The 15,691-nt window shown below is 48.9% G+C and overlaps 1 protein-coding gene across 1 annotated transcript; it reads left to right on the forward strand.

Annotated features, from left to right (window-relative positions):
* The first annotated feature begins 2,685 nt into the window (after nt 1–2,685).
* On the forward strand, nt 2,686–13,573 carry LOC137371019 (putative defense protein 1). The gene is made up of 5 exons (XM_068032922.1): nt 2,686–2,880; nt 6,479–6,591; nt 7,860–7,981; nt 9,764–9,822; nt 12,498–13,573. The coding sequence occupies exons 1-5, from the start codon at nt 2,688–2,690 to the stop codon at nt 12,578–12,580; spliced, it is 570 nt and encodes a 189-aa protein (XP_067889023.1). The 5' UTR covers nt 2,686–2,687; the 3' UTR covers nt 12,581–13,573.
* The last annotated feature ends 2,118 nt before the right edge of the window (nt 13,574–15,691 follow it).

Below are 15,691 nucleotides of genomic sequence, written 5' to 3' on the forward strand. Positions count from 1 at the left end.
TGGAGGCAGTGGAGGTGAGTGTTGGAGGCAGTGCAGGTGAGTGTTGGAGGCAGTGCAGGTGAGTGTTGGGGCAGTGGAGGGGAGTGTTGGGGGCAGTGCAGGTGAATTTTGGAGGCAGTGGAGAGGAGTGTTGGAGGCAGTGTAGGGGAGTGTTGGGGGCAGTGGGGGTGAGTGTTGGGGGCAGTGCGGGTGAGTGTTGGGGGCATGTGTCGGGGGCAGTGCCGGTGAGTGTTGGGGGCAGTGGGGGTGAGTGTTGGGGGCAGTGGGGGTGAGTGTTGGGGGCAGTGCTGGTGAGTGTTGGGGGCAGTGGGGGTGAGTGTTGGGGGCAGTGCCGTTGAGTGTTGGGGGCAGTGGGGGTGAGTGTTGGGGGCAGTGGGGGTGAGTGTTGGGGGCAGTGCCGGTGAGTGTTAGAGGCAGTGGGGATGTGTGTTGGGGGCAGTGGGGGTGAGTGTTGGGGGCAGTGCCGGTGAGTGTTGGGGGCAGTGGGGGTGAGTGTTGGGGGCAGTGGGGATGAGTGTTGGGGGCAGTGGGGGTGAGTATTGGGGGCAGTGCCGGTGAGTTGGGGGCAGTGGGGGTGAGTGTTGGGGGCAGTGCTGGTGAGTGTTGGGGGCAGTGGGGATGAGTGTTGGGGGCAGTGGGGATGAGTGTTGGGGGCAGTGCTGGTGAGTGTTGGGGGCAGTGGGGATGAGTGTTGGGGGCAGTGGGAGTGAGTGTTGGGGGCAGTGCCGGTGAGTTGGGGGCAGTGCTGGTGAGTGTTGGGGGCAGTGGGGGTGAGTGTTGGGGGCAGTGCTGGTGAGTGTTGGGGGCAGTGGGGATGAGTGTTGGGGGCAGTGGGGGTGAGTGTTGGGGGCAGTGCCGGTGAGTTGGGGGCAGTGCTGGTGAGTGTTGGGGGCAGTGGGGGTGAGTGTTGGAGGCAGTGGGGGTGAGTGTTGGGGGCAGTGGGGGTGAGTGTTGGGGGCAGTGCTGGTGAGTTGGGGGCAGTGCTGGTGAGTGTTGGGGGCAGTGGGGGTGAGTGTTGGGGGCAGTGCTGGTGAGTGTTGGGGGCAGTGGGGATGAGTGTTGGGGGCAGTGCCGGTGAGTTGGGGGCAGTGCTGGTGAGTGTTGGGGGCAGTGCTGGTGAGTGTTGGGGGAAGTGGGGGTGAGTGTTGGAGAAGTGGGGGTGAGTGTTGGGGGCAGTGCCGGTGAGTTGGGGTCAGTGCTGGTGAGTGTTGGTGGCAGTGCTGGTGAGTGTTGGGGGCAGTGGGGGTGAGTGTTGGGGGCAGTGGGGGTGAGTGTTGGGGGCAGTGGGGGTGAATGTTGGGGGCAGTGGGGGTGAGTGTTGGGGGCAGTGCCGGTGAGTTGGGGGCAGTGCTGGTGAGTGTTGGGGGCAGTGCTGGTGAGTGTTGGGGGCAGTGGGGGTGAGTGTTGGGGGCAGTGGGGATGAGTGTTGGGGGCAGTGCCGGTGAGTTGGGGGCAGTGCTGGTGAGTGTTGGGGGCAGTGCTGGTGAGTGTTGGGGGCAGTGCCGGTGAGTTGGGGGCAGTGCCGGTGAGTGTTGGGGGCAGTGCGGGTGAGTGTTGGGGGCAGTGCCGGTGAGTTGGGGGCAGTGGGGGTGAGTGTTGGGGGCAGAGCTGGTGAGTGTTGGGGGCAGTGGGGATGAGTGTTGGGGGCAGTGGGGATGAGTGTTGGGGGCAGTGCTGGTGAGTGTTGGGGGCAGTGGGGATGAGTGTTGGGGGCAGTGGGAGTGAGTGTTGGGGGCAGTGCCGGTGAGTTCGGGGCAGTGCTGGTGAGTGTTGGGGGCAGTGGGGGTGAGTGTTGGGGGCAGTGGGGGTGAGTGTTGGGGGCAGTGGGGGTGAGTGTTGGGGGCAGTGCCGGTGAGTTGGGGGCAGTGCTGGTGAGTGTTGGGGGCAGTGGGGGTGAGTGTTGGGGGCAGTGGGGGTGAGTGTTGGGGGCAGTGCCGGTGAGTTGGGGGCAGTGCTGGTGAGAGTTGGTGGCAGTGCTGGTGAGTTGGGGGCAGTGCTGGTGAGTGTTGGGGGCAGTGCCGGTGAGTGTTGGGGGCAGTGCCGGTGAGTTGGGGGCAGTGCTGGTGAGAGTTGGGGGCAGTGCTGGTGAGTGTTGGTGGCAGTGCCGGTGAGTTGGGGGCAGTGCTGGTGAGTGTTGGGGGCAGTGCCGGTGAGTTGGGGGCAGTGCTGGTGAGTGTTGGGGGCAGTGCCGGTGAGTTGGGGGCAGTGCTGGTGAGTGTTGGGGGCAGTGCCGGTGAGTTGGGGGCAGTGCTGGTGAGTGTTGGGGGCAGTGCTGGTGAGTGTTGGGGGCAGTGCCGGTGAGTTGGGGGCAGTGCCGGTGAGTTGGGGGCAGTGCTGGTGAGTGTTGGGGGCAGTGCGGGTGAGTGTTGGGGGCAGTGCCGGTGAGTTGGGGGCAGTGCCGGTGAGTTGGGGACAGTGCTGGTGAGTGTTGGGGGCAGTGCCGGTGAGTTGGGGGCAGTGCTGGTGAGTGTTGGGGGCAGTGCTGGTGAGTGTTGGGGGCAGTGCCGGTGAGTTGGGGGCAGTGCTGGTGAGTGTTGGGGGCAGTGCTGGTGAGTGTTGGGGGCAGTGCCGGTGAGTTGGGGGCAGTGCTGGTGAGTGTTGGGGGTGGAACAGGCGGGGCCTCAGTGCAATCTCAGGCTTTATAAGGGAGTCTGAGCCAGGCGCTGCTCTCACTCTCTCCAGCTGACATGGAAAAAGCACAGTTTCGGCTCGCTCTGCTCGGGCTCTTCGCTCTCTGCTGGCCGGCAGCATCGCCCTTACCCAATGGAGCTCCGCTCGGATCCTGTCTCAGTATGAGCCCCAAGCACCGCGGCATCACCCCCCAGACAGGAGAATCTCCGCACTCCATCCAGCTCCAAGTCTCCAGATCCTCCGTGCAAGGTAGGTGCGGAGCGGAGTCAGTCAGTTACTGGTTAGTGGACTGGGGTCAGTCAGTTACAGGCTGGTTAGTGGACTGGGGTCAGTCAGTTACAGGCTGGTTAGTGGACTGGGGTCAGTCAGTTACAGGCTGGTTAATGGACTGGGGTCAGTCAGTTACTGGTTAGTGGGCTGGGGTCAGTCAGTTACAGGCTGGTTAATGGACTGGGGTCAGTCAGTTACAGGCTGGTTAGTGGACTGGGGTCAGTCAGTTACAGGCTGGTTAGTGGACTGGGGTCAGTCAGTTACAGGCTGGTTAATGGACTGGGGTCAGTCAGTTACTGGTTAGTGGGCTGGGGTCAGTCAGTTACAGGCTGGTTAATGGACTGGGGTCAGTCAGTTACAGGCTGGTTAATGGACTGGGGTCAGTCAGTTACTGGTTAGTGGGCTGGGGTCAGTCAGTTACAGGCTGGTTAATGGACTGGGGTCAGTCAGTTACTGGTTAGTGGGCTGGGGTCAGTCAGTTACAGGCTGGTTAATGGACTGGGGTCAGTCAGTTACTGGTTAGTGGGCTGGGGTCAGTCAGTTACAGGCTGGTTAGTGGACTGGGGTCAGTCAGTTACTGGTTAGTGGGCTGGGGTCAGTCAGTTACAGGCTGGTTAATGGACTGGGGTCAGTCAGTTACTGGTTAGTGGGCTGGGGTCAGTCAGTTACAGGCTGGTTAATGGACTGGGGTCAGTCAGTTACTGGTTAGTGGGCTGGGGTCAGTCAGTTACAGGCTGGTTAGTGGGCTGGGGTCAGTCAGTTACAGGCTGGTTAGTGGACTGGGGTCAGTCAGTTACTGGCTGGTTAGTGGGCTGGGGTCAGTCAGTTACTGGCTGGTTAGTGGGCTGGGGTCAGTTACAGGCTGGTTAATGGACCAGGGTCAGTCAGTTACTGGCTGGTTAGTGGGCCAGGGTCAGTCAGTTACTGGCTGGTTAGTGGGCTGGGGTCAGTTACTGGCTGGTTAGTGGGCTGGGGTCAGTTACAGGCTGGTTAATGGACCGGGATCAGTCAGTTACTGGTTAGTGGGCTGGGGTCAGTCAGTTACTGGCTGGTTAGTGGGCTGGGGTCAGTTACAGGCTGGTTAATGGACCAGGGTCAGTCAGTTACTGGCTGGTTAGTGGGCCAGGGTCAGTCAGTTACTGGCTGGTTAGTGGGCTGGGGTCAGTCAGTTACTGGCTGGTTAGTGGGCTGGGGTCAGTTACTGGCTGGTTAGTGGGCTGGGGTCAGTTACAGGCTGGTTAGTGGGCCAGGGTCAGTCAGTTACTGGCTGGTTAGTGGGCCAGGGTCAGTCAGTTACTGGCTGGTTAGTGGGCTGGGGTCAGTTACTGGCTGGTTAGTGGGCTGGGGTCAGTTACTGGCTGGTTAATGGACCAGGGTCAGTCAGTTACTGGTTAGTGGGCTGGGGTCAGTCAGTTACTGGCTGGTTAGTGGGCTGGGGTCAGTTACAGGCTGGTTAATGGACCAGGGTCAGTCAGTTACTGGCTGGTTAGTGGGCTGGGGTCAGTCAGTTACTGGTTAGTGGGCTAGGGTAAGTCAGTCAGTTACTGGCTGGGGTCAGTTAGTTACTGATTAATGGCTGGTGTCAGTCAGTCAGTTACTGGCTGGTTAGTTATGGGCTGGGGATTGCCTAGTTACTGGTTGGTTAGTGGGCTGGGGCCAGTCAGTTACTGGCTGGTTAATTATTGACTGGGGTCAGTTAATTACTGGCTGGTTAATTCTTGGCTGGTTAGTGGGCTGGGGTCTGTTAGTTACTGGCTGGTCACTACTGGCTGGTTAATGGGCTGGGGTCATTTCGTTACTGGCTGGTTAGTTATGGGCTGGGGTCATTTCATTACTGGCTGGTTAGCTATGGGCTGGGGTCATTTCGTTACTGGCTGGTTAGTTATGGGCTGGGGTCATTTCGTTCCTGGCTGGTTAGCTATGGGCTAGGGTCTGTTCGTTACTGGCTGGTTAGTTATGGGCTGGGGTCATTTCGTTACTGGCTGGTTAGTTATGGGCTAGGGTCTGTTCGTTACTGGCTGGTGTTACCGCCACAGTGGGTGATTCCTGCTGTTCAACTCCCTACCTGACTGCAGCAAATGTATTTGCATTCAGAGTTTAGCCCCTTTTCAAATAACCAGACAGTGACAGGTTTTCTTGTAAGCTTTAAAAAAAAGTCAATTGTTTAATTTCTGGATAAGGCATTTTGATTGTCTCAACCTCATTCACCTGCTCGCGTGCACGCTCACACACACATGAAGAAACATAGAGAAGGGAAAGAGGTAGGTGAGTTCGTGCGGGAGAAGGGTTACGATAAACCTGTTGAATTCTCTTGTGACTCAAGCTCTAGATAGTTGCAGTCCTGAAATCATTGTAGATTTCTTTCTTGATTGAAAGTTCTGTTGAAGATGGTGGGTCACTTCCAGCTGTGTCTGCTGTATAATGTAGATATCAGGTGTTTGCTGGAATGTCAGCTGTTACAAGTAGCTTCACCTTCCGGGTCAGCCTCTTTCTCTGGCTGTCTTTTTTAAGGTAAAACTATGTCACCTCTCACCTTCTATTAGGAGACATTCTGGTTTCTTACACAAGATGATCGTACAATGACCCAGGACATGGCTCCTTCACACCACCTTTTGTTTTAAAAGAAGACATTCAAGTATGGAATGTTTTTAGGATAGGTATAAGATGGGTTTCATTAATGCCTTCTGGCTTTGAAGATTTGTCCTTTGTCTTTGTCAGATTGTTTGAATACACAAAAGGCTAATCCCCTTTTTCTTCGGCGGTCATTTTGGACTATAGTTCGTTTTTTAAAAAAAGGTTAATTTTTTCATGACTCTTTAGAGTTAGCCTGTGAATCTTGTATCATTGCATTTCTGAAGTGTGTGACACTGGTTAGTGGTCTGGGGTCAGTCACTGGTTTTGGGAGGGCTGTAATTATTGTAGTTTTCTAATGTTAGAGGTTGGAAGGATTAATTGCAATGAAAATTATAAATTCGTATGTAGGCATTTTTATAAATGGGGGTGGTGAATTGACTGGGAAATGTTTGCAAATGTTTCAGTATGATATAGATGCTATATGCATATTGTGGCTTTTTGATAAAGGGTTTTGATGGAGTAAATAAGGAGAAACTGTTTCCAGTGGCAGGAGGGTTGGTAACCAGAGGACACCGATTTAAAATAATTGGCAAAAGAACCAGAGGGGAGAGAAGGTTTTTTTTTTTAACACAGAATTGTTGTGATCTGGAACGTGCTGCCTGAAAGGGCAGTTGAAGCAGATTCAATTGTAACTTTCAAAAGGGAATTGGATAAATACTTGCAGGGCAATGGGGAAAGAGCAGGCACAGGTACGATGGATTGAACGGCCTCAGTGACTGATCACTACTTGAAACATGCTTGTCAGGTGCAGGAAGTCAGTATTTGGGTGTTTGGTCTATTTTCTCTGTGCCCATTAATCTTTTCACCTGACGACTTTGTTAAATTCTGTTTTTTCATGTGAATATTTTCAAGCAAGGCAGTTAATTTCCTACAAATTTGATGGGCTGCCAACAGTAAAATATAAAGTACATATCCCAAAAAAACCTCCGATTTTTCTCTTCAGTGAATATAATGGGCCCAACGTATAAAGGCATCCTATTGGAAGCACGGTACCCCAGTGGCAATACTACAGTTGGTATGTGGGCAACGGCACCAGCGAATACAAAAACCATATCGGTATGACAATTTATTTTTAATTAAATCAATACTGCATTTCGAATTCATCTAATAATGGTCGCATTGCTTTAAAATCCAGTTGAAAAGGATTTTTGTTTTGCTCATGCTGTAGGTTGTGCCATGTTGGTGTTTTCATGTCAGCCCTTGGAGAAATAATGTGAAGCTCCTGGTCCCGCACTTGCACCGAGCGGGACGGCAGCTGCAGTGCTTCTCCTGGTGACGGGCCCGGGTTAATAACTGCCCGCTTTCTAGCTCTTCTGGAGAAACTAAGGATTCGTAAACTGTAACATCAAAGCCCAAAACTTTAATGGAAGCCTAGCTCAGTTATAATGAGGCCTGGGGTGGGAGGAGAGGGAGAAACTATTTGTGGTACAGCACAGTTGGGGGTGGGGTGGTGTGTGTGAGAGAGACCTGCTGGAAAGAGGGACAACAAATGATCCAGAGCTACTGCATAAGGTAAACATTCCTTTAATCTAAGGGGGGAAAAAACCATTCAAAACAAACTAGAAACTCCCCAAAAATACTGGTTTTAACATAATGTGAAGCTGAGTGAACCATTTGACAAAGACCGCAACAATATAGCGCTGGCTCTGGTGCTTGGACATCAATCTATACAGTTACATCTTGTTCAACTTTTGGGCTAGAACACATTTATAAAGTCTAACGTGTATTAAGTGTCCTCAATGACCAGGGAGGGCAGCTGTGAATTCTAATTCAACGTTCGCGTTTTTCCCACTTTGTTTCTTGCCCATTATAATTCATGGCATCCGGCAAAATTGATCACCCCAGCTTGGGAAAGAGACTGTTACTTCGCACGGCCCTAGTTTTTATCATGTAATGGTTTAGCTGGCTGCATGCTAATGCAACATTAGCACATGGTGTAACTAACTCTATTCTGTCAAAAAAATTTAATTTGCATTGGCATTGCAATCTATCTTGCTAATACAGTTGTGCTGCTCTCCATTATTTGTATGCTTACTTTATAGGGAGAAATGTTTTTTAAATGGGACTGTGCTTTGATGGGGGCATTAGGTTGGCTATACACTTTATATTCAGATTAATTGCCCCATGTCCGTGGCTGAGTCAATAATTTTGTCAAATGTCCATGGTGCAACATGTTGGTGTCTAACCCTGGATACAGGACAAAATTGTTTGAGATGAAGGATGAGGGGGAAAATGTCCAACAGGGCACATTGCAAGTCCCACTTCAGCAAACCCTGGCCCATTGTAATTCTATGTACTAACCTCTTGCATTCCATTTACCACAGTGCTTCAACAGTGACCATAGTGCGATTACTCATTCAAACACTAATGATAAAAGCAGCACCACCGTTTACACCTGGAACCCACCACCTTTAAAGAATTGCAGCGAGAAAACCTTTGTATTTCTGTAAGTATTTTGCTAGTTGAACCTGCATTATCAAAACCCAGAAATGACCTGAGGTGGTCAAACAACTTTGGGAAAATATTTAAAAGTTTTACGGTGCATTATGTCCAGCAGACAAATGGCACAAATTGTCTGTTTACACAGATACTCCTGGACTTCCACCCTGTGGAAGTTTTGAGGGCCCCAGTCTTTGCTTTAGATGAACAGGGAAGTTCAACTTTCATCCAAACTGGACGCTGCCCAACCCATGCCCACTTCCAGGTTACAATTAACCCAACACAGTGTGGGCTTGTGCATTAGGAACAGTCACCTGGGTGAGAGTCTGTGCCAGTAGAATGGCACCTGGCAAGAGTTAATGTCTTGAAGAAAATTTCCAGGGGGATAAAACATTGTGGAATTGAAAGAGGGTTTTTGATATTATGAAGGGGTTTGATAGGGTGGACTTGGAGAAGATATTTCCAGTTGTGGGGGGAAACCAAAACTAGGGACCATAATTATAAAGTAATCATCAATACGGAATTCAAGAGAAACCTATGTACCCAGAGAGTGGTTAGAATGTGGGCCTTGCTACTAAATGGAGCAGTTGAATCAAATGGAATAGATGCCTTTTAAGGGGAATCTGGATAAATACCTGAGGGAGAAAGGAATAGAAGGATATGTTGATAGGGTGAGATGAAGGGAGGGTGGTGTGGAGCATCATTCTGGCATGGATCAATTGTGCCAACTGGCCTGTTTCTGTGCTGTAATCTTCAATGGAAGAAGAGGGGAGAAAATATAACCCAGTGTTACAGGATGGTGGGAGAAATGGGACAGTTAAACCCAGTTCTTAGCCTTATCTCGAGTAATATTTTAATTTGTTGATTATTTATTAATGCCAGGTTTTGGGGGGGTGGGTGGGGAGGGTGGTTGTTGGAGCAAATAAATCTATTGGAAAACTTTTGTCACTGAAAAAAATCTACCCTCCCATGTAATGTAAACAATCCAGCATGTATTAATATACAAAACACTGGAAAAGTATATTGTATTGACTGGATGTTAGTTAGGTGGGTCTCATTTCCCAGGGAGTAGTGAGGCTCTGGAATTCCTTACAGCTGACATGTTGGGTGCAAACTCTCTGCATTACCCTAAGGGGAGCTTGACTGGTTCCTGATCATAGAGGAGATTTACCAGAATGGTTCCAGGGATGGAGGATTTTAGTTACAAGGTTAGGTTTGAAAAGCTGGGTTTGTTTTCCTTAGAACAAATGAGATTGAGGGGAGATTAAATAGAAATGTACAAGACTATGACCGGCTTAGATACATTAGACAAGGAAAAACTATTCCCATTAACTAATGGTACAAGGACCAGGGGACACAGGTTGAAAGTTTTGGGCAAAAGGTGCAGCAGGAATATGAGGAAGCACTTTAGTGCGCAGTGGGTGGTAATGACCTGGAACTTGCTGCCCACGAGGGTGGTGGATGTGGAAATGATCAATGACTTCAAGAGGAAGTTGGATGACCATCTGAGAGGAATAGACTTGCAGGGCCATGGGGATCGAGCTGGAGAGTGGGACTGACTGCATAACTCCAAGGACAGCCGGCATGGACTTGATGGGCTGAATGGCCTCCTTCTGTGCTGTAAATGACTGACTGACTCTATTGACCTTGGGTTTTTTGCCTCTCCCAGGAGATTACTTGGCTGTAGGAAGAAAGTGTCTGGTCATAATCCTGGGGACAGGCTTTGTGAACCAGCTAGTCTTCTGTCTTCAATTTCGTATGCTTAGTGAATGTTTGCTTTCTATTACAGAGCGACTGTTGCCCAGAACAGAGGAACTTATTGGCTAAAATTGACCTCCAATGAAATCTGTGAGTAATCATTATTAGTTCAGCAGAACTGAACAAAATTAATTCTGTGAGCTGGGGAAGTTTGCATTGGAATAAAATCATCTTGCCTAAAAATCTACTACTATCCACTGGGTGGGGTAAGGAGATCGGGAAATGATAAATGAAATAAGGTGATCATCTGAGTAATCTTTGCCTGACTGCACTGGACCAATGAGTGGTTAGGTGATTTCACAAGTGTTATCAAAGACTAAAATAGTATGGAGTAAATCTTGACTTTGTGAGATGGTCTGTGAGCCAACAGCATTCCACAGAACTACCTCTAACTTTACAGTACCTCTTCTGTGCCTGGACCAGTAACACACAAACCCTTTTCGGAGTTAAATTTGATCATATCTGCCCAGCAGCAATCTGACTAGATCAGATTGTCCACTTCTCCCATTTTACAAACTGCGCTTACTTTGCAGTACACAGGAAGTAAAATTGGGCAATACGTAAAATGGAGCAAGATCTGAACCCCTCAGTTTCCTGTTAGGATCGAATTACAGAAAATGCTGGAAACACTGAGCAGATCTGGCACCATCTGGGAAGAGAAAGATTCTGTAAATATTCTAACATTCAACAACTTATATTTATATAGCACCTTTTGAAGTAATAAAATGTCCCAAGGCACTTCACAGGAGCATTATATAACAAAGTAAGACATGGAGCCAGATAAGGAGATAATTGGTCAGATGACCAAAAGCTTGGTCAAAGAGGTAGGTTTTAAGGAAGTGTCTTAAAGGAGGAAAGTGAGGTGTAGGGAGGGTATTCCAGAGCTTGGGGCACAGGCAACTAAAGGCACAGCCACCAATGGTGGAGAGATTAAAATTAGGGATGCTCAAGAGGCCAGAATTAGATGAGTACAGATATCTTGGAGGGTTGTGGGGTTGAAGGAGATTAGAGATAGGGAAGGGCAAGACCACGGAGGGATTTGTAAACAAGGATGAGAATTTTAAAATCAAGACATTGCTTGATTGGGAGCCAATGTAGGTCAGCGAGCATAAGGGTGATAGGGATATTCCGATGAAGGCTTTGGATCTGAAACATTGGACTGAATTTTACGTCGGGCAGATGGGAGATGGCCACCGACATAAAAGTTGGTGGTGAACCCACTTCCACCTAGCCCAGGGATCCGTCTCGCATTTTATGGGTCCCCAGGCTTTAATTGTTCCGAGGTGGAACTTCTACCAGCTTGAGGGAGGAAGTCCCACCTCACTGAGCTGCCAGCCAATCATCGGACTGGCAGCTCTTAGTCCCAGCAGTGCCACTGGGAGCGGTTGCCACTGCTGGGACTGCAGCCCAGCCAAGGACATGGAGCCAGGACTACAGCTTGGGTTGCCTCGCTGGAGGTAATCGGTTGGGCCCCAGTGAGGCAAGGGTGGTCGTTCGGGGGGGGGAGAGGGGGCGCGTCTTGGATCCTGGGGGTGTTTGGGGAGGTGCTGGTGGCCTTCAAACAGGCACTCTGTCAGGGCACCCCCTGCCCCCGGTATGCTGAGAGGCTGCCAAGTTTCACTGGGCGGCCTTTCACGTCTCCTGGATGCCCGCTTGCCATGGGTAAAATCCCTGTGGAGGTGGCCGAAGGCCCTTAAGTGGCCATTTAAGGGCCTTGATTGGCCTGGGGCGGACAGCCCGTTTTTGGCCCCTGCCCCACGTAAAGTGGGGCGTAGGCAGGAGCAGGTCGGGAAGGCCTCCCGGTGCCCCTCGCTCAATTTTACACCATCTCCCCGCCACCATCCGGCTTGCTGGGGTGGTGTAAAATTTCAGCCATTAACTTTGTTTTCCATCCAGCATTTTTACTTTAGATTTTCAACATGTGCAGTTTTTTGATTTCTGTTTGATATCCATTCCCTTTTATTAAAAAAGCTTTGCAGCCACAGAGTTTTAAACCTGTGTACCCACTTCTTTATTTAAAATACATCACCCCGATATAACTCTTTTCCAAATCCTTTGTGCAAAAAAAAAATAATCTTGAATTGCTGCATAATGTTCTCAAGGTGCTGCATGGACAGAAATGTTGAGTTGTGTGAGCACAAATCCCTGATGATGCACTCTGAGCAGATAACACTTTTTTTTAAAAATGAAGTTGGTTGTATTTCTTTTCCTGTTGGTATCTTTACAATGGAAAATTCATTCATTTGCTAGTCAGCGATAGCTCAGTGAGTAGCACTCTCTCCTTCAGGTCCTCCTCCAAGGTTGTAGTTCAGGTCTTACTTGAGCACATAATCCAAACTGATCCTGCAATGTGGGAGTGCTACACTACTAGGGTGCCCAATTTCAGATGAGATATTAAACCTAGGCCTAATCTTCACCTTCAGGTGAATGTAAAAGATACCATGGCACCATTTTGACAGAGAAGGGGAGTTCCCCTAGTCAATTTTTATCCCTCAATCAACATCACTCAAATGGATTATCTGGTCTTTATCACATTGCTGTTTGTGGGATCTTGCTGTAAAAAATTGGCTACCATGTTTCCGACATTACAACACTTTAAAAGTACTTCATTGGCTATGAAGAACTTTGGGATGTCATGAAGTGAAAGATGCTGTAAATGAAAGTTCATTCTTCATAATATTGAAGGTTATTGCACTGCCTCATTTATAGGGAAAATCAGGTACTATCATAATTTTTAAACTAATGTTTTTGTTTTTACTTTATAGCTCTTTGTTCCAGTGCTGTGAAGAACCTGTCTGGATTTGCTGTACTTGCCACATTCATGATTGCAGGGCTTGCTGCATTCTGAGCAGTAACATAATACTCTGCACAGGCCATATAATGTAAATTTCATTTGGGTTTTTGAGGTTTTTAAAATTGGATTCTATATAAAGGCCAAATGATCAAAACCAGTCCTAAGGCATTACATTTTTAACCCACTGCTACTGAGAGTTGATGCAGAAACCATCAGTTCAATGATTGAGTTGTGGTTATTATGGATAAAGGTGCAGGATCTGATCAGGCCTTAGTAACTTGCAAACAGATGGAGTCATCTGGTTATTACAAGTGAAGAAGCTAGGAGAGTGTTGCATCACAAGAAATTAGCAAACAAGATTAAACTCATCACCCAGGTTTCAATGCCAAAATGGGATTGTTAACGTTCATATCTTCCTGTTTTTAATTGTACTTTGTTGTTTAAAAAGAAATGGAGATCTTTATTGAATGTGACTGCCTTTAGGGTGGGAAGAAAATATACTCTGGGGTTGCTTAAGAAACAGGTTTGCTTAAATTAAAAAAAAACCCCATGAATTATAGAAATCCAATTATTGTTTAAATTGTTTAAACTGTTTAAATCGGCTAAGACAGGCAATTCTTAAATATCAGTAACCTCCTTTCCCCATGACACCCATTGTTGCTGACATCCAGTCTCTGTACTTTGTATTATGCTTCCTAGCTGATCAGATTTACTGTGAATTGAAATGCCAGCGTGAAACAGCATTCCTGGACCAGATTAATTAATCTGTTCAGTGGGGGCTGCAAATTGGAATAGAACTAAAACTTTATTTCTTCACAGCTTTGAAGGGGACTAAAAGAGAGTGGCTCAGGAGGGGGAAAAGGGAGGAAGGAGACAACCCAAAGCAAAGCGAGCATTAATAAGAAAAAGATGGGTGGACAGAAACATGTAGCTATCAGTGAAGGATATTGGATTCTTTTGCAGCTGGTCCTTTGAACATCTGATTTTATTTCAGCCCATCTGAAATGGGGCAGTGTTTTACATTATAGTTGTTATCACTACTTCAAAATAAAGGTTTGTTTTAAATCCGTTTTACCTGTAGTGTTTTTATTATAAAATCCTTCAAGAAAGTATCCAGTCGCAGAATCCAAGTTTGGTGGGTAATGAGCCATCAACTATCCTTTTTGCAGCTACTTAACAGTGTTGTTTTGATATGACGTAAATGTATATTTAAAACGATGCTGTTATCAGGTCTGGTCAGGGTGAATCACCAACTCCAGAGCAGACTTGACTTGACTGGCGATGACTTTGGACAAAATCTTATAGGCTACATTAAGCAGTGAGATGGGCCGCCGATTTCTGATTTCTGCCCTCTCCCCCTTCCGCTTGTAGATGAGGGTGATGATGCCTTTCCTCATGGATTCTGACATGCTGCCAGCCAGTAGCATACTCTCATATACTTCCAGCAGGTCTGGGCCGACCCAGTCCCACAGGGCCGAATACAACTCAACTAGTAAGCTGTCGCTTCCGGGAGTTTTACTCGTATCGAAGGACCCGATGGCCTTTGTCATCTCGTCCCAAGTTAGGGGTTTGTCCAGACTCTCCCACGCGCGGTCACCTAAGACTTTCGTGATAGATGACAGGAAGGTCTGGGAAGCCGTACTGTCCGTGGGCTTCCCGTCGTAACGGCCCAGCATAAAAGGATTTGCTGATCCTTAGTATGTCGGACTGTGAAGACATTACCGAGCCATCCTCTTCCTTCAGGCTGCTGATCACAGAGCTCTCTCTGTGTACCTTTTGGAAGAAGTAACGCGAGCACATCTCATCCTGCTCAATGGAGCGGACTCTGGACCGGAAGATGATCTTGGAGGCCTCCGAGGCAAAGCGTGAGGCCTGCTAGCTCTTCACCTGTTGGAGATCCCCCTTGACCTCATCCCCCATCGACTGCAGCCAGAGCAGATTCTGCAATCTCTTCTGGAGTCGGGACATTTCCCTCTGTCTTGCGCTCACCTTTTGAACACCTTCGAGGATAAAGAACCTTTTGATGTTCGCTTTGATCGTTTCCCACCAGTGAACAGGAAACTTAAAGAAGGGTTTCATGGTTCTCCAACCTTTGTAATCCCTTTTGAGTTCCTTAACGTTCTCTGGGGTCAGCAGCATTACATTCAGCTTCCATGTTCTCCTGCCAACCCTCTGGTCATCCTGTTGGTGACAGTCGGCCAGTAGGAGGCAGTGGTTAGAGAGGAACACTTGTTTGACGTCGGTGGATCTGACTCTGAATGCACGGGACACAAACAGGAAGTCAATCCCGGAATGGGCAGACCCGTCCAGTCTTGACCAGGTGTATCTACGCTGCTCTCCGTCTGCAGGGTTGCTGAAGGCGTCGTGCAGTTTGGCATCTTTAACTGTTTCTATTAGGAATCTGGACGTAGCATCCAGTTTGCTGTCATCTCTGCCAGATCGTCCAGCCACATCGATGATGCAGTTGAAGTCACCACCTAGAATGACTGGCCTGGACGTTGCCAGCAGCAGTGGGAGCTGCTGGAAGACGGTCAGCCGCTCGCTGCATTGAACCGGGGTGTACACATTGATCAACCGGAGCGGAGCATTATTGTACATTACGCCTGCTACGAGGAGGCGACCGCCACCACCTCCTTAACTTTGGAGATGGTGACGTTGCTTCCCTGCAGCAGAATACCCAGGCCAGAGGAACAGGAATCATTTCCCCTGACTAGATCGATGGCCCGTGGGACCATCATCGTGACCATTGCCTGTAAGTGCTGAGGTGTGGTACCCCACAGGCCTGCAGAAACAGTAGGTGAGCTTTGACCTTGGCGAGGTAACCCAAGGTTGAAACGCACTGCGTAGTGGATTTAACACTATGCATGTTAATAGCAGCAATCTTTATACCCATTTAAAACTGGATGTTGCTTACCACACCATACTAGTCCCAGTTCTTGGGTATTTTCCTGCATACTCATAGTGTGCACAAGCTGTTGCACACACGGGCTCAGAAAACCCTTCTGGTCACTCATGGAGGGTTTGTTCCGTTGGGGTGACATCAGGGGAGTCTTGTAGGCAGCAAGGTTTGGACTGTCCTCGACTGGTGGTGTTTTTCCCCTCTGTTCCTCCTCGAGGACATTTCTGCTCCCGGCTTCCCAGAGCTGGAGTGCACTGGGCATCTCG

The sequence above is a fragment of the Heterodontus francisci genome, chromosome 6, assembly GCF_036365525.1.
Source record: "Heterodontus francisci isolate sHetFra1 chromosome 6, sHetFra1.hap1, whole genome shotgun sequence".
Taxonomy (NCBI): Eukaryota; Metazoa; Chordata; class Chondrichthyes; order Heterodontiformes; family Heterodontidae; genus Heterodontus; species Heterodontus francisci.

Bases quoted from the DNA above. Each gene is read 5' to 3' on its own strand.
- LOC137371019 (XM_068032922.1), top strand. From the start codon at position 2,688: ATGGAAAAAGCACAGTTTCGGCTCGCTCTGCTCGGGCTCTTCGCTCTC. The intron at 2,881-6,478 runs GTAGGTGCGGAG...TTTTCTCTTCAG, and splicing joins CTCCAGATCCTCCGTGCAAG to TGAATATAATGGGCCCAACG. The intron at 7,982-9,763 runs GTAAGTATTTTG...TTTCTATTACAG, and splicing joins GAGAAAACCTTTGTATTTCT to AGCGACTGTTGCCCAGAACA.